Source organism: Prunus avium, chromosome 6, assembly GCF_965620075.1.
Source record: "Prunus avium chromosome 6, drPruAviu1.hap1.1, whole genome shotgun sequence".
Classification (NCBI taxonomy): Eukaryota; Viridiplantae; Streptophyta; class Magnoliopsida; order Rosales; family Rosaceae; genus Prunus; species Prunus avium.
In genome coordinates this window covers 38033484-38055540 of record NC_142289.1, presented here as the reverse complement: position 1 = coordinate 38055540, position 22057 = coordinate 38033484, and the positions used below count along the sequence as shown (strand labels likewise).

General features: G+C 36.2%; 3 protein-coding genes and 1 long non-coding RNA gene across 6 annotated transcripts; 1 reads left to right on the top strand and 3 right to left on the bottom strand.

The window, feature by feature from the left end:
* The first annotated feature begins 2972 nt into the window (after positions 1 to 2972).
* Positions 2973 to 8832, top strand: EML3 (Emsy N Terminus (ENT)/ plant Tudor-like domains-containing protein). 2 transcript variants are annotated; one of them, XM_088254853.1, is made up of 10 exons: positions 2973 to 3457; positions 4808 to 5013; positions 5125 to 5234; positions 5337 to 5574; positions 5682 to 5876; positions 5989 to 6057; positions 7444 to 7695; positions 7786 to 7854; positions 7934 to 7997; positions 8230 to 8419. In XM_088254853.1, the coding sequence occupies exons 1-10, from the start codon at positions 3430 to 3432 to the stop codon at positions 8283 to 8285; spliced, it is 1287 nt and encodes a 428-aa protein (XP_088110979.1). In that variant the 5' UTR covers positions 2973 to 3429; the 3' UTR covers positions 8286 to 8419. The 2 variants fall into 2 exon arrangements, with proteins under 2 accessions (XP_088110979.1, XP_021832240.2); XM_021976548.2 differs by lacking the exon at positions 8230 to 8419 and adding an exon at positions 8441 to 8832 and having other exon boundaries at positions 2974 to 3457.
* On the bottom strand, positions 8801 to 11218 carry LOC110772140 (alpha/beta-Hydrolases superfamily protein). Of its 2 annotated transcripts, XM_021976549.2 has the most exons (3): positions 10720 to 11218; positions 9073 to 9359; positions 8801 to 8915 (listed from the first exon to the last, which is right to left on the bottom strand). In XM_021976549.2, the coding sequence occupies exons 1-3, from the start codon at positions 11066 to 11068 to the stop codon at positions 8853 to 8855; spliced, it is 699 nt and encodes a 232-aa protein (XP_021832241.1). In that variant the 5' UTR covers positions 11069 to 11218; the 3' UTR covers positions 8801 to 8852. The 2 variants fall into 2 exon arrangements, with proteins under 2 accessions (XP_021832241.1, XP_021832242.1); XM_021976550.2 differs by having other exon boundaries at positions 8869 to 9359; positions 10720 to 11216.
* Positions 11219 to 13670: 2452 nt separating this feature from the next.
* LOC110748375 (uncharacterized) lies at positions 13671 to 15089 on the bottom strand. The gene is made up of 3 exons (XR_002525446.2): positions 14580 to 15089; positions 14431 to 14477; positions 13671 to 14202 (listed from the first exon to the last, which is right to left on the bottom strand). It is a non-coding gene; the product is annotated as an uncharacterized LOC110748375 (long non-coding RNA).
* A 1897-nt stretch (positions 15090 to 16986) lies between these two features.
* Positions 16987 to 20044, bottom strand: EIL3 (ETHYLENE-INSENSITIVE3-like 3). Its single transcript, XM_021945955.2, has 2 exons — positions 19684 to 20044; positions 16987 to 18904 (listed from the first exon to the last, which is right to left on the bottom strand). The coding sequence occupies exons 1-2, from the start codon at positions 19716 to 19718 to the stop codon at positions 17134 to 17136; spliced, it is 1806 nt and encodes a 601-aa protein (XP_021801647.1). The 5' UTR covers positions 19719 to 20044; the 3' UTR covers positions 16987 to 17133.
* Between the last annotated feature and the right edge of the window lie 2013 nt (positions 20045 to 22057).

Below are 22057 nucleotides of genomic sequence, written 5' to 3'. Positions count from 1 at the left end.
ACCCAGCAAGCAAAACAAATGTCAGACCAAAAAAAATACAAGTAAAATAAATGTTTTTAGCATTTTCCATATGACTTTGATTTTACTAAAGCAAATTAAATGATTTGAAGAGTCAATGTCAATTTACCAATCCTGAAGAAAGAGAAAGATGTAGTTTTGATGATTGAGGTTGAAAACGTTGTTGGAAGGACTTTTGATGATGTGGCACACCTATTTTAGGATTCCAAAGTTGTTGAAAATGTTGTTGGAGATGCTCAAACACTCAAAGCATCTACACAATCATGCTCCTTATTTTTTAGTTAAATTTGAGCTAAAACGCACAAAAGCTATTTTAGGAGCTCTTTATAAAATTGAACTCCAATCATACTCCCTAATTTAGTGAGTCATAAATATTATAATTATTTTTTAATTCAATATAATTGGTCCATCTCTGTAAAAAAAAAGATATGTATTAAAAAATAGTTAGCATTAAAATATTTATAAAACAAAGCATCATTAAATTATAGGAAGCCACTATGAGTACTTTATCTCTTCTTAGATTTAGGAGCTCCTAGAAGTCTCCCTATTTTAGGAAGTGGATATGGAGCATGGTTGGAGTTATATTTTTCCAATTTCTCCCTAAAATTTGACTAAAGAGGTGGTTTAGAGAGCCTATTGTGGATGCTCTCACATACCCAAAGGAAGAGATTGAGAAGGCCCAGAAAATATATCATTGGGCCTTGGTATTGTGGGCAGTGTGATATGTGGAGAGGCTCTAAAACTACATCGTGATGCTCAATTTAATTTCTAATTATTGATAAGGGGCTTGTAAGTCAGTTGGTTAAGAGCATTTACTCTTGCAACCGAAGTCCTAGGTCTGGTTGCCTACTACCCCAATATTTGTCTTATAAATTAAAAAACTTCTAATTGTTGATTAACAAGGTCAATAATAACTCTTTAAAAATGGGATCATGATATCTACTCATATATTAGAAAGAGAAACACCATTAGAAGAAGCACATGCTTGTTCTATTATTATTTTTTTCATTTGAGCAATAAAGCTTCATATGTTACTTATGACTTTGAAATAACAAATATTTTGTGCTATCACTTATCACTAGTTCCAACCAAACAACCATAGTCATTGTTTAGCTATAAAACATGTTACAATTATGATTTTCATTTGGTAGTAAAGATGGCAATGTTTGCTGATAAACTGTGAGCAACTTAGTTTTAAGATCTACTATAATATTTACTTATGTTTAGTCACACTAAATATCAATTATTGATTGTTGTTCAGAATCATGGCCAACTTTTATCTTTTCAATGAGATATTGGAGGGTACTAAATAGGTATTTCATGATTATTTGTGTATAAGCACTTAAACTTCAATGCAAACAAAATGAAGGATAGTCACAGTTGGAAAAAGACATATGTTTTTCCTAGTCCACTTAGAAGAAATAATATATCATCCTTTTGGAAGGAGGAGATCATGATGAACTTTTTCATTGTTCATTATAGTCTTGAAAAGATGTACATATGAAATGAGATCCCATTTATCTAAAACGACATTTGTTGTTGGATTGTTCATGTTTAGGAAATGGGGAACCAAAAATTTCACGAGTAACCTTCATATTCATTCAATTATTCATTTGTTTTTGAGTTGTTTATGTTTGGAGAACCACATAATTTCGTGAGTAACCTTTAGAATGACAATGGAGGGTAGTGGTGATTGGTTTCGTTTTCATGGAGTACGGTGTTGGGTTTAAAACAAAATATTATGTTAGGGGCAAATGACAGATTCTATTGACATAAGGTTTTGGTTAAAAAATTGTTTGGATTCCAATAAAGGCACCCATCTAGGTGATTAGTTCACCCTAAATATGAATGATATTTGAATAATAACTTGAAAATTAAAAAGTTTGAATTATGAAATTATAATGTACAGACATTTTACCCTAATTCAAGTTTAAAAAGCACACAAACCTTGCACCATGTTTATTAAAAAACATAATTTACCTTAATTTAAGTTACTTTTGGCAATTGTGTACTTGTAATTTGTATACATTTGCAATTGGAGAACAACGGTTGTGGTCTCAGACTCCATGATATCTTGATATAGTGTGCATCATAAATTTCCAATTTCTTTTAGTTTGGACTATCGTTTATCTATATATATAAAGCAAAAGGCAGAGAATGGTGAAACATTCAAAATACCAAAAAATGCCCTTGGTTAATGCAAACATTAAGGGCCAATTTGGCATTGCTATGCTGTGAAAATAATCACTGTCAGATTTGCTGTGAGAGAAATCAGCTGTGAGGGAAAGCAGTTTGGCGTTTGGTAAATTTTTTGTTAAAAGTGTTGTTGGTATTGATTTCCTCATAATCAGAAAATGACTGTGGCATAATCATTATACTCAGCGCATCTTCAAAACTGATTCCTGCATAATCAGAATATGAAAGCACCTCATTAGCTGCTTTCCCTTATAGCTGCTTTCCCTTATAGCTTTCTCTCACAGCAATTTTTAACAATAAGTGATTTTCTCACAATTTACCAAACGGACTGGACTTCTCAAATTTTTTTAAAAATCACTTATCACCCCAAATAAGCAAGGCCAAACGGGCACTAATAATTGAAATTATTAATTAAATGAGGATAATATGGTAAATTCACACTTTTTCATATTTAAAAAAATTAAAATTAAAAGAAAAATTAAATAATGACCTATTTTTATGGAACACAACTACCCATTATCTTTTTTAATTCTAAAATAAATTTTAATTTTTTAAAAAAGACCTCTCACAGGCGCGGAGAGGCTAGTATATATTAAATGTAATTAAAAAAACACAATATTGTGAAGGAAAAAAAAAAAAGGAAAAAGAAGAAGAAAGGATATAGTATACACAAAACATTTCCTTTTCATTAAAAAAAAACATGAAATTTCCGAAATCATCAGCCAATAGGAAACACGGAACTCAAACTGAATCATTAACTGAAAACATTAGGGCGCCACAAAAACTAGTTTGAAGTCCGCGGCTTCCCTCCCGACCTCTCTCCAATGTTCAATGTCCAATGTCCAATCTCTCTGCTCAAATCCAATTTCGTCAAATTCACACTCCAATCCCCACTCTTTTCAGCCCAAAACTTTTCGAAATTCTAATTACGCCCCACAATTAGAAGAAGTATTCCAATCCCCAATCCGCTACCATTGACACCAATCGATCGCCTTCTCCATCACTATTTGAACCTCAAATTAAACTTCTTTGAGCTTATGGGGCGGTACTGTGCCTGAATTGGATCCATATTTGGCGAATTGACCTGTTTCTGACGGTACCAGTGGGCTACCATTTCAAGTTCTCGACGAAATTGATTGAATTTTGACGGGTCTGAGTGAAATTCTACGTGGGTTTGCTAGGGTTTAGCGAAAGTCTTGGTTTTGAGGGGCAGTCATGGACTACGAGCTCTCGGATAGCAGTGGTGAGCTAAGTTGAATTTCCTTTTTTAATTTTTTGTGTGTTAATTTTTATGCTCTTTTGTTATTCCATTGTGTATTTTATTGGTTGTCAGAGTCATTTTTGAGCTCAAATTCTTGAATTTATGTTGGATGTGATAGAATTTGGGTTTAATTACTGCTCTGGCCGTTCGTTTTTTGCTGTTCAATTACTGATTTTTATGGGATTGCCTTGAATTTTGAGCTTCTTTGGTGGAATTTGGGAATTCAATGAGAAGTTGATGGCTTTATTGGTAGTCAATTGTAATGTAGTGTACCCAGCTTGTGCTCCGAGTTAATATGATTTTTTTTTTCTGCTTTGTTTTTATGTGCATTCTTATAAGTTGGTCTGGAACCACTATCTAATAGGTTCAGGTTCTCCCTCACAACAAGTAATTTGGTTCTATTATGTTGTGGAGAATGACTCCCATTTTGGAAATCCCCATTCTTCCATTCTTCCCGTCTATGAATCGGTCTTGCCTTTGTGTTTAACTTTCAATATCGCATTGACAGTGGGTGAGGACCCCAAAGATAAATACTTTAATGGTTAGTGCTTGGCATTGTATCAGTCAGTCCATTAAAGTCACTCCTATGTAGAAATGTGGTCAATGGCATTCAGGTCCTTCTATTCCTATTCTGGCCATGCTCACTATGTAGGATTGGGTTGATGGTGTGTGAAAACAAGAAACAGAACAGCATTAAGAGTTTTGTTATATTGGTCATATTACGTGTGCTTCTTGTTGGTTTGGCTTTAGTGATTCAAAAAAGTTGGCAATTAAGGATAAAAGTTATGGCTTATAGAATTTTAACCAAAGGATGCTTTAGTTTAGTGTAGGAATAGTCAGAGATGCATTTTGAGCATGAAACTTATTCTACTGAATGCCTTTCTTTTTCTTTTTTCTTGTTTATTTAATGTCAATACTGCTTGTAGATGCTAAACCAACGTTTGATCGGACTGTGCATGCTTTTAGAATTCATCTTCTGTTTTGTCAGAAAAGGTTGATTTCATCTGCATTTTATATGCTAGCGTCCCTATACATTTGAGGAAGGACCTCATTCTTAGCATTGTTTGTCTGGAATATAAGATTCCTTATTTCTCTATAGAGATGCTTTATGCCTGATTTGTTAAGCACATATGCAAGAAGTGGCCTGCTATTATATTTTGCATGCATTTATTATTGGCATGTGTGTAATTGAAAAAGGTGGCCATTGGTGGGGACAAGTCCTTAAAAAATGAAAAGGATTTATTGCTTTCCCATGGGAATGTTCTTGCTATGTTTAAGGGACCTGTCACCGAAGCTGGAATAACAGTTCCTTATTATCTGAAACATTTGCAGGTACAGATGATGACCTTCCGCCCTCTCATCAAAATAGATTTCAAAGGGGAGGCCGATCTTCTGGGAATGGAAGATCTGCAGCTGTGGGATCTGCTTCATTACCTAGGATGCATGGTGACATGGAAACCCAAATCCACCACATTGAGCAAGAAGCATACTGCTCAGTCCTGCGGGCTTTTAAAGCTCAATCTGATGCCATCACCTGGGTAGCTGTTTGATTTTGTTATTCGCTGTTTTTCCTTCCCCTCTTCCTTTAAATCAAAATATGAATTGTGTTAAGTTAGGTCTAAAAGCCTGTCATCTTACGTAATTTTCAGGATAAGGAAAGTTTAATTACAGAACTTAGAAAGGAGCTGAGAGTATCTGATGAAGAACACAGAGAACTTTTGTCCAGGGTCAATGCTGATGACATGATCCGGAGGATAAGGTCTGAATATATTATGGCATGTTGCTCTGAGCTGCAAATATGTGTTACATTTGGTTGGTTCTGCATTTTTTTAATGAGAAATGTAATATTATATACTGTTAGGGAATGGAGAAAAACAAGTGGGCTTCAACCTGGCACACTTACTGCTGCTCAGCCTGTTCATGACCCCCTACCTAGTCCAACTGTTTCAGCATCACGCAAGAAACAGAAAACATCGCAGTCTGTAGCTTCCTTATCGCTTGGTGCTCCATCCCCTGCACTGCCTCCATCCATGCAACCGTCCTCATCAGCCTTGAGACGAGGTCCTCCTCCAGGAGGTCGGACCAAGAAGCCAAAATCAGTAAGTTGAAATAATAACGGTTTAAGAAAATTTTGGTATGATATTATTATTCTTGGACTTATTATTTTCTGTTCTTGTTTAATGGAATATGTTGCCTGCTTATGAAGTCCTCTCAGTTCCCTTCCACAAGTATTACTGGAAGGCCCCAAGCCGCTAATCGAGGTTCTTCTGGTGCCTTTGTGGCAAGTGAGCCTGCCGAGGGAGCAACTTATGATCCATTAATAGGAAGAAAAGTTTGGACAAGGTGGCCTGAAGACAACCACTTCTATGAGGCTGTTATAACTGATTACAACCATGTTGAGGTATGCTCTTGTGTTGACTGAGTTCATCTAAACATGAGTAAGCCTTAGTAATTAGCATTTTTTACCACACATAACTCCAATACTAATCCTTATAATTGGCAAATGTTGACAGGGCCGACACGCTCTGGTTTATGATATTAATACAGTGGATGAGACATGGGAATGGGTCAATCTAAAAGAGGTAAGTGCTACATATTCTAGTTTTTTCTGTAGGCTTTTAACCCTCTTCGTTTACCAAAGATATAGTCTACGTCTCATAAATAACTAGATATGAAAGTTAAAAAATTCAAAGTTTTTTATTTTTTTATTTTTTTGCTGGGGCACTTGTAGGCCTTGTATTTGTAGTGGTTAAAAGCACTTATCCCCTACACCTGAGGTCCGAGTTTGAGTCCCCCCTCCCCCAAATATCATTGGCTGAAGAAAAAGAAAACCAAATGATTTACACTGTTATTAGAATTTGGGGTCACCTTGCTCTTGTGTTTGTTTTTGCAATTACTTTTAATGTAATAGGTTTCTAAATAACAACAAAAATGCATCTAGTATATAAATAAATGTGGACATCTGCTAGGCTTGGTCAGCAGTACTGGTGACATGATGCTATGACTTGTCTGTGTTATTAAGATGAATGGAACTTAAATTGGTATTCTATGTTATGTTTTTCGTTTACTGAATCATTTTATTGATAATAGAGCTCATAATGCAGATTGATTTTAAGTTACCTCATTATCTGCATAAAACAATTCATATAATAAAATCTTGCTTATTGATACTGAGCAGTGTTATTTTTTTATATTTCTATGTTTATTATTATTATTATGATTATTTTTTAAAATATGATAATGGAACTGTGGGGGCTTCTGCTTACAGTGATAGAGCACTTCCCAATGCTCATGGAAAGAGTTTGACCTTGCCCTCCCCACTCCCATGACTTGAAAATGTACAAGACACGCACTCGCACATGCACACGCACATATCTACATATGATAACAGAACCATTAATACAAATGATGCACATCGTGTCAACTTACGTACACTGGTGAATACACAATTGGATGACTGTTGGAATTAGATTTGACAGATTTGAATAATCAATTTTGCATCACTGTCACAATAATGTGTTTGAGCATATTATTTTGCATCCGTCTGTAGCTATTATTTCTTTTTAAGATGGCTGGACACAAAGGGCCATTGTTGAACAAGATATTGAAATTTGTGGGGGAATGGGTTGAAGTGTACAAAGAGGAATGATTAAGTTATTGAAAAGTAAATTATATGGCTGGCTTACTTCCATGCCTGGAATTTCTTTTTGCTATTGTTACTATGGCAGAAGGACTTGTCTAGTTTGATCTCTTCCTAGATCCAAAGGGGAAAGCAACTGACAGATAATTGTTACAGGATCAATATTCAATCCTATTCATGCTGTGTTCTAAAAGCTTCTAATACTTTGATTAACAATCTACTGATAGTGCAATGGGGGTTGTGGTCCATCAGCTTCTGTTTGTGTTTTGCGTTCTGAGCTAATTTCCCAAACTCTTGTTGCTAATTGTTTTTTACCTTCTAATGGTAGATATCTCCTGAAGATATTCGGTGGGAAGGTGATGATCCTGGGATTTCTCGTAGAGGTGGTCGACCTGGACCTGGACCTGGCCGAGGGATAAAAAAGTCCACGGCACGTGGTGGTGCAGTTTCAGGTGCAGGAAGAGGCAGAGGGACCGCAAAGGGTCAGTCCAAGAAGGATTTGCCTCCACAACAAAATGGCATTGGCAGGAAGGCAATGAGCGATATTGAAATACTTCATACAGACTCTTTGATTAAAGAGGTATAAGGAAAATTATTTAGTTTTTTTTTTCTCCCATTTCCTCCAATCAGCTGGTGGTCATTTGTTTTCCATATTTGCTTGAAACTACAGGTTGAAAAGGTTTTTGGAGCAAGCCATCCTGATCCCATGGAGATCGAGAAAGCCAAGAAAGTTCTCAAAGTAAGAATCAAGCATGTTTTGCGCTCTATTTGCATGGTGCTTTTATTTCTGGTATTGTAATGTGTTCTTTAAAATGCAGGAGCATGAACAGGCACTGGTTGATGCAATTGCAAGACTTGAAGATGCATCAGACGGTGAAAGTGGTAATAACTAATTACATATAACCCCATGTTCTATAATACATAATAAAGCTCCCCTATCTTATGTTGTATCTTTTAGTCTTGGTTAGTCAGATTTGACTGGCACTTACTCTGTACAACTTTCAATTAAATTCATTTGTAATCTTTTTAATTAAGGCCTCCCCAAAATGGGTGCCTAAAATTTGTCCCATCGAGTTACCAATCTGTTGCTAATCTTTATCCATGTTAACATCAGGAAGGTTAATTATAAACGCCCATCTTGTGTTAGCATTAGTGAGGTGGAATCCATGAATGCTGCCATGTTACCTTCATCCCCCAAATTACAATGGATGTATTAGCTATTATTGCAGTGAATGTCTCTGAGGCAGCACAGCTGCGCAAGGTCTTGTTAAGATTTGTTGATGACCGGTGTACCATTTTTCTTCCTTTTTTTGGCTTCAAAACAGATGAACATACATTCTCTCAAAGACAACCAATAAACCAGGAACGAGGATGGAGAAAACGGCAGTACGACGAAATGGCCGAAGGTCGGGCAGTTGACGGTGCAAATGGTAATAAAATGACAAGAGAGGGTAGAATTGCATCGGACGATCAACGTTTTGAGGGCGATGACATATGATATTTGGAGGCTTGTAACATCGAGTTATATCTCTGTTTGTAGTGTTGTGCCATATTCTGATTTGATCACCAGTGGATGCTTAGTAAGCTTTAGGTTTCGTTTCATTTTTAGTTTAACCTTAAGCAGAGATTATGTTTGCTGTAATTTTTTTGGGGGTTGTACTGAATAACACTTGACCATGTAAAGATTGATTTAACGATGCTTTCTCTCTCTCTCTCATTGTGTGGCTAAATGCCAAATTACTGGGACAGCAGCTTAATTTTACACTGTGATGGCACAGAGTATGCAAACCAACTAAGCTCCTGCAAATTACACACGATAACAAGTTAGCCTATTATACATACAACAGCAGAAGAGAGAGCTAACAAGGGAATCTGATCAGTTCTGACTGAGAACACAACCCCATTACAAATGGTTGATTATCTACAATGATGCAATAAATTCAAGGATAAGATTCACCATCTGTGCGTCATAAGCAGGGCCTTCCATTTGGAAGTGGCTTACTCCTTCAATCAGGTGTGTTTCGACGCGCCCGGCTGCTGAACTTAGCTTGTTCTTGAGCTGCTGAACACTTGTGAACCCATCCTTGGTCCCCATTATGAAAAATTTTGGTTTTGGAGATTGTAGTACGGCTTTGTGGTGTCTCCCAAAAAGTATTGAGGCAATCATGCCGAAAGGATACCCCAGACTAACATAACCCACAACTTGTTCAATCTGATCTACTGCAGAGCCTGCAATTGGGGCACCTACAACATAACATAGGGGAAATTTTAAAAATAGGAGGAAATTAGTCTACCATGCACTGTTTAATGCTTTGCTTTTAATGAAAAACCATTGCTGTAACAGAAAATGCTGCTGATCACACCGCTAACAGATAGACCATGCTATATATCACCCATTTTGAGCTGAAGTACAAATAACATCTTATATTTGCCCAGCCACGTCTACAACACCCCACATGCAGTTCACACCAGAAAGATCCTAAATCATGCAAAAGAGTGATAAAGTTTGAGCACCATAAACTTTGCAGAAAATCTGTCTATTTCTCATTACAACTTTTTTATCTTGTGATTTTACTTATGTCATCCTATCAATGAGCTTTCATATTGCAGATACTGGTGAGTATAACCAACACATCAAAAACAAAATCATTGCAATTCAGAACAAGCAACAGAAAGCTAATGTAACTGAAGGTGCAGGATTCAGAGGCTGTAGTAAAAAGATGATATTATTAAAAAATTATCCATACTTCATCATTTTCACCCAGCCTTTGCTTGTAAAAATATTATAGGTTCTGCATCCATACAAGCTTATCATAGTAGCAGGCATTCGAATGCAGCAATACTTGTAATGTCCATTTCTCAGCCAATTATGTGGTAGCCAGCCAAACCTAAGACATATGCTTCATCCCACCCCATGCTACTTGAGTAAAGACTTACGGGCAGACTACATAGCTTTTCTTTTGTAAAGTTATGCATAACTTGAATTCCATTTTCCTCCTAACTCAACAAATGCCACTTGTAATTCTAGTGTTGATCTGCGACCTAGAGAGAAGACCCATCATCATAGTTGCACTGCACAAAACCCTCTTCATCACACTTATTTTCATTTTGAATATGATCAAACTCACAACTTTTGAATGATTAAAGGACAGTTCGATCAACAACACAAAAGTCGGGAATACTCCAAAGTCAGGATATTCCACAAAGTATGAGATAATTAGCATTACCAAATTAAATCTTAACCTCAAAATAATCAATTTTCCTTGAAATCCAAAGCATACTATAATTTTTCGCAGATGCTTTAGTTAGCAGTCTGATACAGACAAAGAATAAAAGTAATTAATTGTTATCTAAACTGATCACTTCTACAAACTAATACGCAAATTATAGATCCACAAATTCATTCACCAAACCAATCAAAGAAGCAATCTACTAACTACCACAAACTAATACACAATTCACAGATCCAGAAAACAATCCACCTAAACCAATAAACAAGTACTCTAGTGACTACCCACATAAAAATACGTCCTTTGTTTACACTATCATGCTTAATCCAAGAAAAATTGCAGAAAAATATTCCACACATGCAAAAATGTTATACCTGCAGAAGAACCCACCAACAAAATCCTGTCGGCAGAGAGATTCTCGCAGACCCATTTGCACACAGCAATTACATCCTTGATTTCTGCAAACCCAGTAAGAGAAGCCCTCCCTGTTGACCTCCCAACCCCTCTCATGTCAAAGGTCACAGCTTTGTAGCCTCTATCTGCCAACCCAGCTGCTATACCTCTCAAAAGGCCTTGGCAACCACCCAAGACTGAGTATGGGTGCACCAGAACCACTACAGGGTTGCCCTTGTTGATCTCTTCTCTTGGTTTGAAGAGCCTTGTGCTGAGTTTGACTCCATCACTGGTCTCAACTGTGCAGGTCTCGACCTTACAGTTTGACATTAGAGATAGAGGCAAAGAGAAAGAAAGCAACTGGGATCAAGAAAATGGCAATTTTTGAGAAAAATGGAGATGCTGAGGTTGGTTGGACAACACCGAATGGAAGTTGTTGGGCTAGTGAGTGTTTGTTTTGTGAATGAGAAAAATGGTCCTACACATGGAATTGGGATATGCGTTCTTTTTTTATTTTTTGGGCTTAAACTAACTCAATGATCCTGTGTGTTATGGAGCATACCATCTTTGGTGGATCCATTTCTTTATCTTTTAATGATCATTAGTTGTTGTCGCTATAAAATGTTTGAGTACTTACCTTATTTACAAAACATCTTTTAAACTTTGTTTTAATAATCTCTAAAAATATGAATAAGATTAACATTGTACAGGTGTTTATTTTATATTTTGTTTTTCTAGATTTACGTTGTGAAATAGGACATGAGAACTTGAGAGTTGTATGAGCCTGATGGTTAGTACTAAGTAGCACGACAACAGAGTATGCGTATGAAGTTGAGTCCAAAAGTACCTCAAAGCACATCGCTTGAGAAATGACTGTTGCAGTCAAGGAAGACAATATTGGTATTGATGAAAATATTGGTGGTTTGAATTTAAAGAGACATTGGTGGAAACACTGATGAAAGTTTGCTTAAAACATAGAATGTGAATGAATTTTTACAAAACATGTGCAGTCCATCAGCTGTAAGAGAAAATAATAACTTGCAATCACCCAAGCAAATGCTTGATATTCTGAACCAGCTGGGGGCGCCTTCTGCTTCTCAATAGCAAAGGCATATACTTCGTGGATGACTTGGTTTCTTCTTCTTTTTCTTGTTCGAGAACCATTTTTTGCTTTTAATTTCTTGTTAAGTCGACCTTCCTACCTACCTATAGTAATCTCATCAATTTTGCTTAAGCAACCTTTGAGACCAATGTACAGAAAATTAGAGTGGCATGTGACTCCTCAAGATGATGACAATGGATAAACTCTCTCTCACTAGAGTAAATAAGACTTTTAGGCAGCTGGGCCAACAAACTATTGGGTGCAGTTGGTTAGCCATTGAATCAAATTAATTAGTTTGATTCAACAGTTAGGAGATAGGACTTTAAGAGCCTTAATAAGGCCCACTGTAAAATGAGTCGATACATGAAGACATAGTTTGGTCTGGTGTTGGTCTCTGACTAGATATTTGAGTCTTGCAAGATAGGCCAAGGCCCAGGCTTAGCCTTTGGACCTTTTTTATAGTTGGGCTCCAATGAATTGTTGTATATTTCAATCCAAAAAATAAATAAATAATAAATACAATGAAGTAAATATTGTTAGAGCATCTACAATAGGCTCCCTAAACCACCTTATTAGACAAATTTTAGAAAGAAATTGGAAAAATATAACTCCAACCATGCTCCCTATCCATCTCCTAAAATAAGAAGACCTCAAAAAGCTCCTAAATCTGAGGAGAGATAAAAAAACTCCTAGTTGCTCCCTGTAATTTAATGAGTATTCCAAACCTTTAATTAATGCTAACTATTTTTTATATTATTTTTTAATAAAGATGGACCAATTAAAAAAGAGTGCTGCTATTTCCACCCACCTGTCCTATTTTCCCACCCACCTTATTTTCTCACCCATCATATAGATTTGAAAAAACACAATCCTATTTTTCCACCCATCATTTTTCCTAAAATGTCCTTTAATTATTAATTCAAGCAAAAAAACTTGAAACTTAAAAAAAAAAAAAAAATACCCAGCACAAACTTGCCTCATCGATGACCCACCTCCCCCATCTCCTCTTGCCACCGACGTGGATCACTTGTGGGTTTAACAAGAATCAATGAAATACTTTAAGTTCTTCGAGAGAGAAAAAAAAAAAAAATTTGCAAAAATCAAGCGATCAAATCAGATTATTAACCCATAACCCACGCTGGAATATTTGGTTGGGGAGGTTGTCTTTTATAATCAGCTTGACTCTGCTTTATGTTTTGGTGCAGTCTGGCGAGCATATGGTTGCGATGGGCATCTTCTTTATGCAGGTTTGCTTTTCCATGCACATTCAATTTACTCTTTATCAATTATATGAATTGTATTGTATGTTTCCTCTTCTGTTCAGTGTATATGGTGTGAATTAACATACCCCGATTCATTTACTTCTTTATTCATTTTATTTTGGTGGTGTGTGGAGGTGTTGGCAGGTATTTCACTTCTTAGATTGGGTTAGGCAGGCACCTACTGAGTGACAGAAAGATGTTTCAAGCCTTTCTAAGGATCACTGTCAACTGCGCAGTAGGCGTTGGTGTTGTTGCTTTGGGAGTCGGCACTACATTTGGGTATATCCCTCCATGGTATGGAGAAAATTTGTGATGGGTTGAGGTTTTTGTCCTTAGAAGTCATTTTACAAATGGGTAAATTTGTCTTTAAAATTTTGAAAATAAGGTGGGTGGGAAAATAAGACAGGTAGGTGGAAATAGCAGCACTCTTAAAAAAGAACTATAGTATTTATGACTCCCTAAACTAGATTAGAGTTTATATTTTATAGAATAACTTTTATATATTTTTAGCTAAAATTTAACTAAAAAATAAAGACTTATATACGCAAACCCACCATCATCAACATCCTGAATTGAATTTGGTGTGTATACAGTAAATGTTGTTATATGCAGACGAAAAAACATGCCTCAAATTTCAAAGCATACGCACACAAATTTGGCAGAACCACAGACTCATACATAAAACTAAGAAAAACTGACAAAGTTAAGAGCTGGTAGATAGATTGTTAAATTGAAAAGTTAACCAGAGACTTACATTGGCTAAAATTATAAGAACATTGGAGAAGAAAAGACATCCATATACCATTACCACATAACAATATTTGGTCATGCCATTAAGAAAAACTAAAACTATCTTGGATAACTATAGCTATGAAGCAGAGCAGCCCTAAAGTAGTGTCTATACATTGGTGAAAACCCCAGCATTTAAAACCTTGGCTCAGAGAGAGAGAGAGAGATAGGGTTTAAGGACCAATGGGGTTGTTGTTATGGTGAAGAGGGTCAGGACCAGCCGGAACTTGCCTTGCTGAGTCTTCCACAGCATTGAAAACCTTAGCTCCTTCTCCATTCCCAAATCTATCAGCCTGGTTGATTTGAAGCCCCTTTTCAGATTAAAAAAAAAGGGGAAAAATGGTTCTTTTCAGAAAAAGAAAAAAAAACAGAGACCCAACTCAATAATGGACTGTAAAAAAAGAAAAAAGAAAAAGAAAACATATGCAAGTTGACACAGACAGAATGGATAAGCTTAAACCTCTACAAAGAAGATGAAATATATATATAAAGGGTTCTTGAATAAATGAAAAGATTTAAACTTTGGAAAAAGTTGTTACCTTTGTGTTTGTGTTTTCTGTCAAAGTGAATGTTCTCACTTGGAGGCCTGAAAAGGAAAAATGAAAATGGCGTGGAAAAATAGCTTTAGATCAGAAGCTCACAAAATGTGAGAGAGAAGAGAGAGAGGAGAGGGGAGAAGAAGACTTACGAGAAGGTTGCACAAATGGTATTGAGGCCACCATTAGAATGACTATGAAGGTTGAAAACCCTGTGAGAGCTTTCTTATGCCCCATTTTGATTTGTTGATCCCAGAAACCAGCCAGCTCACAAATAGGACACAGACTCAGAGAGAGAGAGAGAGAGAGAGAGAGAGAGAGAGAGAGAGAGAGGTGATGATGATGAAAGAGTGTACGTCGTCGACTCGTCAATGAGTACAAGACCCCATTTTGAATATTGATTTATATGGTATCGAAAATTGCCCGATATACAAGAGATGAAGAGGCTGACGACTGTGATATGTAATTTTGGTTAAAAAAAATGTAGGTGAAATATCGAAATTACCCCTTAAGCAAAATATACTTATGTTCTTCCTTATGTACGTACGTAGAGGTTGATGGAACGAAGAGCAATTTGGAACTTCCTTCCCACCTCTAGGCTCTACCCTCCCTCCTAGACTTGCTAAAATCACAAATTGAGTGCGAGAACCAGATAAAAATGAACAGGGGTATAATCGTCTTTTAACTGTACAGGCTCTTTTGGGCTGGACCCAAAAAGGTAATGATGAAATGAAACCTGCTGCGTACAATAAGGTTGGACACGCGTATAGGTAGGCATAGACATCCTCGTACGGAAGGTGGCGGCGTCCGGAGTGAGAGAGAGAGAGAGAGAGAGAGAGAGCGGGTATGGGACACGTGGCGGGACCGGATCGGAGGTAAGGGCACGATTAAGGTAAGGACTGGGTCTCCTGTGTCTGGAGGGGTACTCTGCCAGCATGGCCAGAAAGAGGAGGAGAGAGAGAGTCAGGACTCAGGACTGCCATTTGTCCAATGATTTCCCGTGGGGCCCACGCGATCATCATTTGCCTTTCTCCTACTACTTTGAATTACAATTGTACCCTTGACCATAGATAGGAAAAAGCCCAAATCACAACTTTAAGAAAGATCTTCTCTATTTTCCCATCAATTCAAAGCAAAACAATAACATTGCCTGTGCAAGTTATTTGGGCATATTTAGGGATTATCTTTCGTCATCAATAACAATAAGGCATACAGAAGTTAAAAGAAACCCTAGTTCCTGTGTCTGCCTTCCCTACAAAACAGTATCAAAATCCAAGATCTTCATTTAAGCCTGAATTGGGTTCACAAGGAAGCAATAATTGGATTTGCATAAAGCAGCATTGAATAACCTGCAAATTTATTTACACAAAAAAAAGAAAAAAAACAGAAGCTGCAATCACTTGGCACTCAGGACCTAGACAAGGGATCAACACCAATTACACAACTGGCCCAAAACAACCAACTTTGATGGCTCCTATAAAATCATTTTTATAGGTATATATAAGGTAAAATATGGGGCTTTAATGGGCAGATCTGCACAAAATTAAGGTAATATAAAACTATACCACAAAATTCTACTAAGGGTGGACTTCCCAATAATAATCTTGATCCTCTCTGATGCTTCTTGGTCACACAACAATACAAAGACTAAACCAATGAGCAGAGCCAAAATATTCTCATGTAGGAGATGACAACAGATCACAACAGCCTGGATTTAGTTTTGGACTCATACTGACCCCAAGCTCAAATCATCAAGCAATGGTACAACCGTCCAAGATATATATATATTCATTGATTCAAAGTTGCTTTGGCTGGGCCAGCTCTTAGCCAGCATACTTTTCCAGTCTCATAATTTGAAGTGTAGAATAGTATACCTAATTATAGGAAAACCACTGAACTCAGAAACCATGTCTTTCTATAAGAATGAGTGTTTAAGCATGCGAATGACTGCTTATCTTCAATTTGTCCTAGTTCAAACCATTTCTACCTTACAGTGAATGACAACTAATATAAAAAGCAATGATTTTGTGGATAGACCATATTGCCAAATGGAACTGAAAAAAGAACACATTTGCAGGAAAAAGAATAAACCAGATGCAGTAAGCATTCCCAGTTACACATACGATACGAGCATCAAGATAAGTGGACATAAAAACTATGAGCATATCTAGTAGAAGACATCTTGTGCATAGAAATGAGAAAATTATCATAACTTAGTCATATACCCAGACTAAAAGATTGACTCATTTACATGAAACCCACGCTTTGCTTTCATTCTTATTGAAGATAAGTGAAAAGAAACTACAACACAGAATGACATCATTCTGTTCCCTTTGATTGCAAGATTATGAGTTCAAAAAAATTATAATCATAACTTACAGTCTTGGAATACACAAATGATAAAACCCAGATGAGAATATGTCCAACACACAGTACCGGACTTTATCCCAGGTGGGCAAAGAATGCAACAATTTTTCAGTCCCTAAATAAAAATAACATTTATAACAATAAGAATCTTGATCAAATTCTGAACAAAGTTATAAACAAGGAAGTATGAGAAACACTGAGAAATAAGAATCTTGATCAAATTGTGAACACAAGTTATTAACAAGATGAGAAACATCTGGACACAAGTTATAAATAACGTAACATATAAGACAGAAACATGACTTACATTCTAAGCTATGTGACATAGGACCTAATAAGTTATGCCGCAAAGTATTCCATCATTTCTTCAAGCTCAAGGTCATCTAATGAACCACTTCCATCAATTCCAAAGTGGAATGGACTGTTGAATAATCCATAATCTAATGACAGGCTATCAATTGGAGACCCAAAGTTAGCATTAACAGTTCTGTCTTGCTCACTCTGAAATGTGTCCTTTACATAATATGGCAAATCACCTCCAGCAATTTCACTTCCATTTCTATGTACTGTTGGTATATGGGCTCCATCTGCTGGTCTAATCTGCGGTTCATTCATCACAATCTGAGACGGCAGCTGGTCATGACTGGGCGGATATTCTGCTGATTGATTATAAGCGTTAAATTTATCTCCACGATGCACCTCAGCATCTTGCACCCCATTATAAAGCATGGGTGTTCCACCCACATGCATGCCCTGTGTTGAAATTACGTTGTCTGAAGGTACAGCAGAGTAGTAGTTAAACTCAGATGCTGGTAATTGTCCTTGGATATCAAGATCCTTCTCCAGCGGCCGTAAAGTTGTGTTTGTACCATTTTCCTGTTGATTGTCATGAACCCGAAATCCAATCATCTGTACATCAGTATGGTTTATATCAGGCAAATCATTTCTTGGTCCAAGATGTATATTCTCATTATGAGATGGTGCAGGAAGTTGTCCAACAGGGCTTGCTCTGATGCGGGGCCTTTTTCTCCTTGGTTGCTTTTCACCTCGCTCTTTATCTTGGACATGATTAGGAGTGTTATTGCAAAGATTGCTTGATGGCTCTAGATCCATCGGCTGGTTCCTCCTATCATCTTTGGATGAAACAGACCCTACCCCATCATCAGTACCATCAACATCATAGTCACTGTTACTACTAGCAGCAGCTTGCTTTCCACCACGGCTACTTTGTGGCGTCTCAGTTATGCCCGATGTCCCATTATCACTACTAGGCTGCCGAATGAGGGATTCCTCTCGGCTTAGAACCCCTAACCAAATTGCACTCTCCTTCGCTGTCATTTTATCCTGTAAGCATTTTGACTGGCGGACATGCCTCCTTATCTTTGCGATATCAGGTGACATATGCTTTATCACAGCTGTTAACACTCCGACTTTCCACAGCTTCTTTAAGTCGTGCGGCTTCTTATAAGGAGGACTCTGACCATGGGGTAGCCCCAATTTGACCCACCAATCTTCATTTCCTGTCGGCCACCAAGGTGGTGGATTTCCCTTTTCTAATGGATACTTCCTTTGAGGGGGGTCGCAGTGTTGCATCAAAGAAGACAATAGAGAACCAAGAGTTGCATCTTGTAGATCTTGGAGGATGCTCTGAGAATTTCCATTTCGACTATTATCTGCATCACTCATGGCGAGACACTCCGCCTCATACTTGGCTATGGCTGCAGGCCCATTCTTATCGAACTTCACCTTTTCTTTCCACCAAGCTCTGATGTTATCAGAAGCACCGCTCACTGGCTTTCCCTTCTCAGGAATGATACCATACACAAAACCACGAGCTTTACACACTTCCATCAGCTTCAACATATACTTGAGAATCCCATCTTGTGCTCTTGACATTTTCTTTCTTCGAGCCTGATCAGATGTCTGCTTGGGCTTCTGCTTTTCTGCAGCTTGTTGAGCTTCAAGTTTCTGTTTTTCTTTTTCTTTGAGCCTTTTGAGTTTGATTCGATCCTTCCACATTCGTTTCTCCAACTCTTCAGCTTCAATCTCTTCGTCACTGACATCTTTATCCGCAATATTTTCACACCTTAAGTCTTCTTCTATATCCGAACTGTCATACAACAGTCATTAACAATCAAAGGATGCTCCATTCAGTAAAATTGCAATAACCAATTGAGAGAATTGATGGGAAGAAATCGAAATGAAGATTGATTCTTAGCAGTCAAAGCCAATCATTGCAATAACCAATTGAGAGAATTGATGGGAAGAAATCGAAACGAAGATTGATTCTCAGCAGTCAAAGCCAATCAATTGTATTAGGCTCAGTAAAAGTGGACACTTTTGTTATGCTGGCTCAAACAACCAACAACAAAATACTAAAAGTTTTTTCCTTTTCTTTTTCTCTCCCACCCTTTCTCAGCAACCAAACAAAAATTGGGAAAAGATAACAATAAAATCCAATATTTCTCAAATATTCTGCCAAACAACCCTTCAAACGAAACCATCTCTTTCTATGATGACCTCTAACAATTCCTAAAAGACTTGGATTACAATAAGTGAAACTAAAATAAACAATCAAAAAGCTCATATGCAGAGCATATAAACAAAAACCACACGCCCAATTCCCCATAGTTGAAACGATACAACAGATTCTGATCAACAGGTTCATAAGAAGGAAGATCAAAAACAAAAATAAAAAAGCACTCTTTTAGTTTACACGGAATTTGTCCCAAAATACAAACAATTCAAAGAGACCCATAAACTCAAAAAATATCATTCGTAGAAGACCCAACAAAATTGAAGTACTGGGCACACCCAAAAAAAAAAAAAAAAACCTTGAAACTCTATTACCTACACACACAAAAAAAAAAAAAAAATCGAAACTCTTACCTAATATCAGGTCCAATCTCTTCAACGTCACCCATCTAATCTTAATTTGCATCCAAAGAGTGCAAACCCTAAAAGTCTGGGCTTTTTTTCTTATTTTCGGTTATTGAATTTGAATCCTCTCTCTCTCTTCTTCTTTTGGTGAAGAAGCTGACAATATAAGCGATAGTACGGTGAATCCAAATAAGGGAAATGAAACCAAATATGGTTTGCTTGGAATTAAAAGGGCTGGAAATTCAATGCTAAATTGAAGGAAGAGAGATAAAATAATTTAGAGAGAGAAAGTGATTCTATGCGAGTTTGCGAGTTGCGAATTGCAAATTGCTAGGCGGCCATAATCAAAGGGTGTCACAAATGGATGAGAACACCTCTGAGTTGCCAATACCGAGGCATGATCTCCTGCGTCGCGTTTACGGAATGGTTAATTTGTTAATTTTACTGGCCTCCCCTTTATTTTTTGAAATATCACAGACACACTAATTAATGTTTTATTTTCAAGTTCGAATCCCCTTTTTCTATTAATAAATTAAAAGTTTGGGTTTAATACGTGAGAATTTTTTTTTTTTTGGTCAAATGTTTAATACGTGCCTCTTTTGGTTTGCTAAAGATAACTTTCTCCTTTTGTATTTTTTTTTGGAGTAACGTAGCATTTTTTTTCCCTCAAGATGGAAGGGTCCAACACGACAATAACATGCTTTGATTTTTCAAAGAGTTTATAGAAGTCTTTCCTTCAAGATCATTTATATAATTATAATATTTTGAAAACTCGTGTTTGTCTATTTTCTTGTTAAAAGTCTTAATATTTTCAATTTGTGTGATTTTTTGCAATAATGATATTTGAATAAAGACTTAAAAATAGACGCTTCGGATTGTTGAAGTTCAATGTCTAATAGACCTCGTAACATATCCATCAAATAATAGAAGGGACTATATAAAGATATATCAATCATTAACGAAGTAATTTTTTATGGGAGCTGATTTTCCCACTATCCACTTACACTCCCTTTGTTAGAAATTGTACATTCTCACTTCTTTATTTATTATAAAAAAAAAAACAATAAATTGCCATCACCCAAACAGAAAGTACAAAAATAACTTGCTATAATTGTTGCAAATTCTAAAAATACTTATTTAATTTATATAAAAAAAAAATTCCAAAAAAAAAACTTTAAAAAGAAAAGGATGCTTGCCGACAATAGCTTGATGCATTTATCCATTGATTGCACCATGAAAAGTATCTAAATCTGTATTTGCATCCGGAAAGACATGCTAAGTACAATGAATTTTAAGGTATATTGAAAATGTATTTGCATCAATTTAACACATGTAAAAACATATTGAAAATGTTAAATAATTAAAGTTCAGCAGGTCTTAGATTCGAGGACTGGTACCGATTAGAACAACAAATTACCCCCCAAAAAAAAAGTACTTTTTGGTTCAAGAATAGTATGTCCTTTTGCCTAGCAAGTATTTTACAATTATTCTACGTGCATGTATGCAAATAGATAAATCATATAGAAATTCTCTAATTACGTAAATTTTAGTCCAACTAGTACTTGGTTGTGATTAAATTTATTCTCAAAGGGCACAACACCTTTTCAATTAATCACTGTCACTATGTTGATAATAATTGGACAAATCTTCTAAAAGTCCTCCTAATGCTTGAACTCTTGCCTAATTTCAGTTCCAATCTATTCGACTTCAGCTATTAAAAAATATTAATAATAAAACAAATGCAAATATAATATACTTTAGTGCCTTTTTACTCTAATGGAATGTGTGTAATTGCTATACCTAATCAAGTTTTAGCTTCGTGTTCGTGATGTCTTTTGAATTGCTTTGCATAAACAGAAAAGATAAACCAAGTTTAAAGAATTGCACAGCAGATATATATTTGCTAAAAATTAATGAAAAATTCAAGTGAATTTTGTATTGTTTTAGTTTGGTGTATCATTTACATATAAAAAACTACTTTCAAAATTATAGGGACTTCAATGCAAATTAGGTCAAAGTACAATAACAAAAATGTAATCTAGGCCATTTTTTCAACTTCCTTCTCATTTTCTCGCTTTTTTTTCTTTCTCATTTTGATGTTAGCTTTCAATTCATTTAGGGTGCTGATTTTCCCAGTTTTCTTTTGTCCACTTACATTCCCTTTTATTTTTTTAATGTTTTTTTTTACTATAACATATAATTTTCAACAAATGAGTGTAAGTGAATAAAAGAGGAGTGGGAACATACAATTTCCAACAAAGGAAGTTTAAACTGACAAAAGAGGAATAGGAAAATTAACTCACTTCATTTAATATACCAATCATTTTGTATAATAAGTGAATTCAATTGATAGAAAAACATATAGAACTCCCGTGTAATAAAT

Excerpts from the sequence above, each read along its gene's own strand:
- EML3 (XM_021976548.2), top strand. The coding sequence starts at position 3,430 with ATGGACTACGAGCTCTCGGATAGCAGTG. Across the intron at positions 5,014-5,124 it reads AATCTGATGCCATCACCTGG|GATAAGGAAAGTTTAATTAC; the intron begins GTAGCTGTTTGA and ends CGTAATTTTCAG. Across the intron at positions 7,696-7,785 it reads CAGACTCTTTGATTAAAGAG|GTTGAAAAGGTTTTTGGAGC; the intron begins GTATAAGGAAAA and ends TTGAAACTACAG.
- LOC110772140 (XM_021976549.2), bottom strand. The coding sequence starts at position 11,068 with ATGTCAAACTGTAAGGTCGAGACCTGCACAGTTGAGACCAGTGATGGA. Across the intron at positions 9,360-10,719 it reads GTTGGTGGGTTCTTCTGCAG|GTGCCCCAATTGCAGGCTCT; the intron begins GTATAACATTTT and ends GTTATGTTGTAG. Across the intron at positions 8,916-9,072 it reads CTGCTTATGACGCACAGATG|GAGCTTAGTTGGTTTGCATA; the intron begins GTGAATCTTATC and ends TGTAATTTGCAG.
- EIL3 (XM_021945955.2), bottom strand. The coding sequence starts at position 19,718 with ATGGGTGACGTTGAAGAGATTGGACCTGATATTAG. Across the intron at positions 18,905-19,683 it reads GAGATTGGACCTGATATTAG|TTCGGATATAGAAGAAGACT; the intron begins GTAAGAGTTTCG and ends GTTGTATGACAG.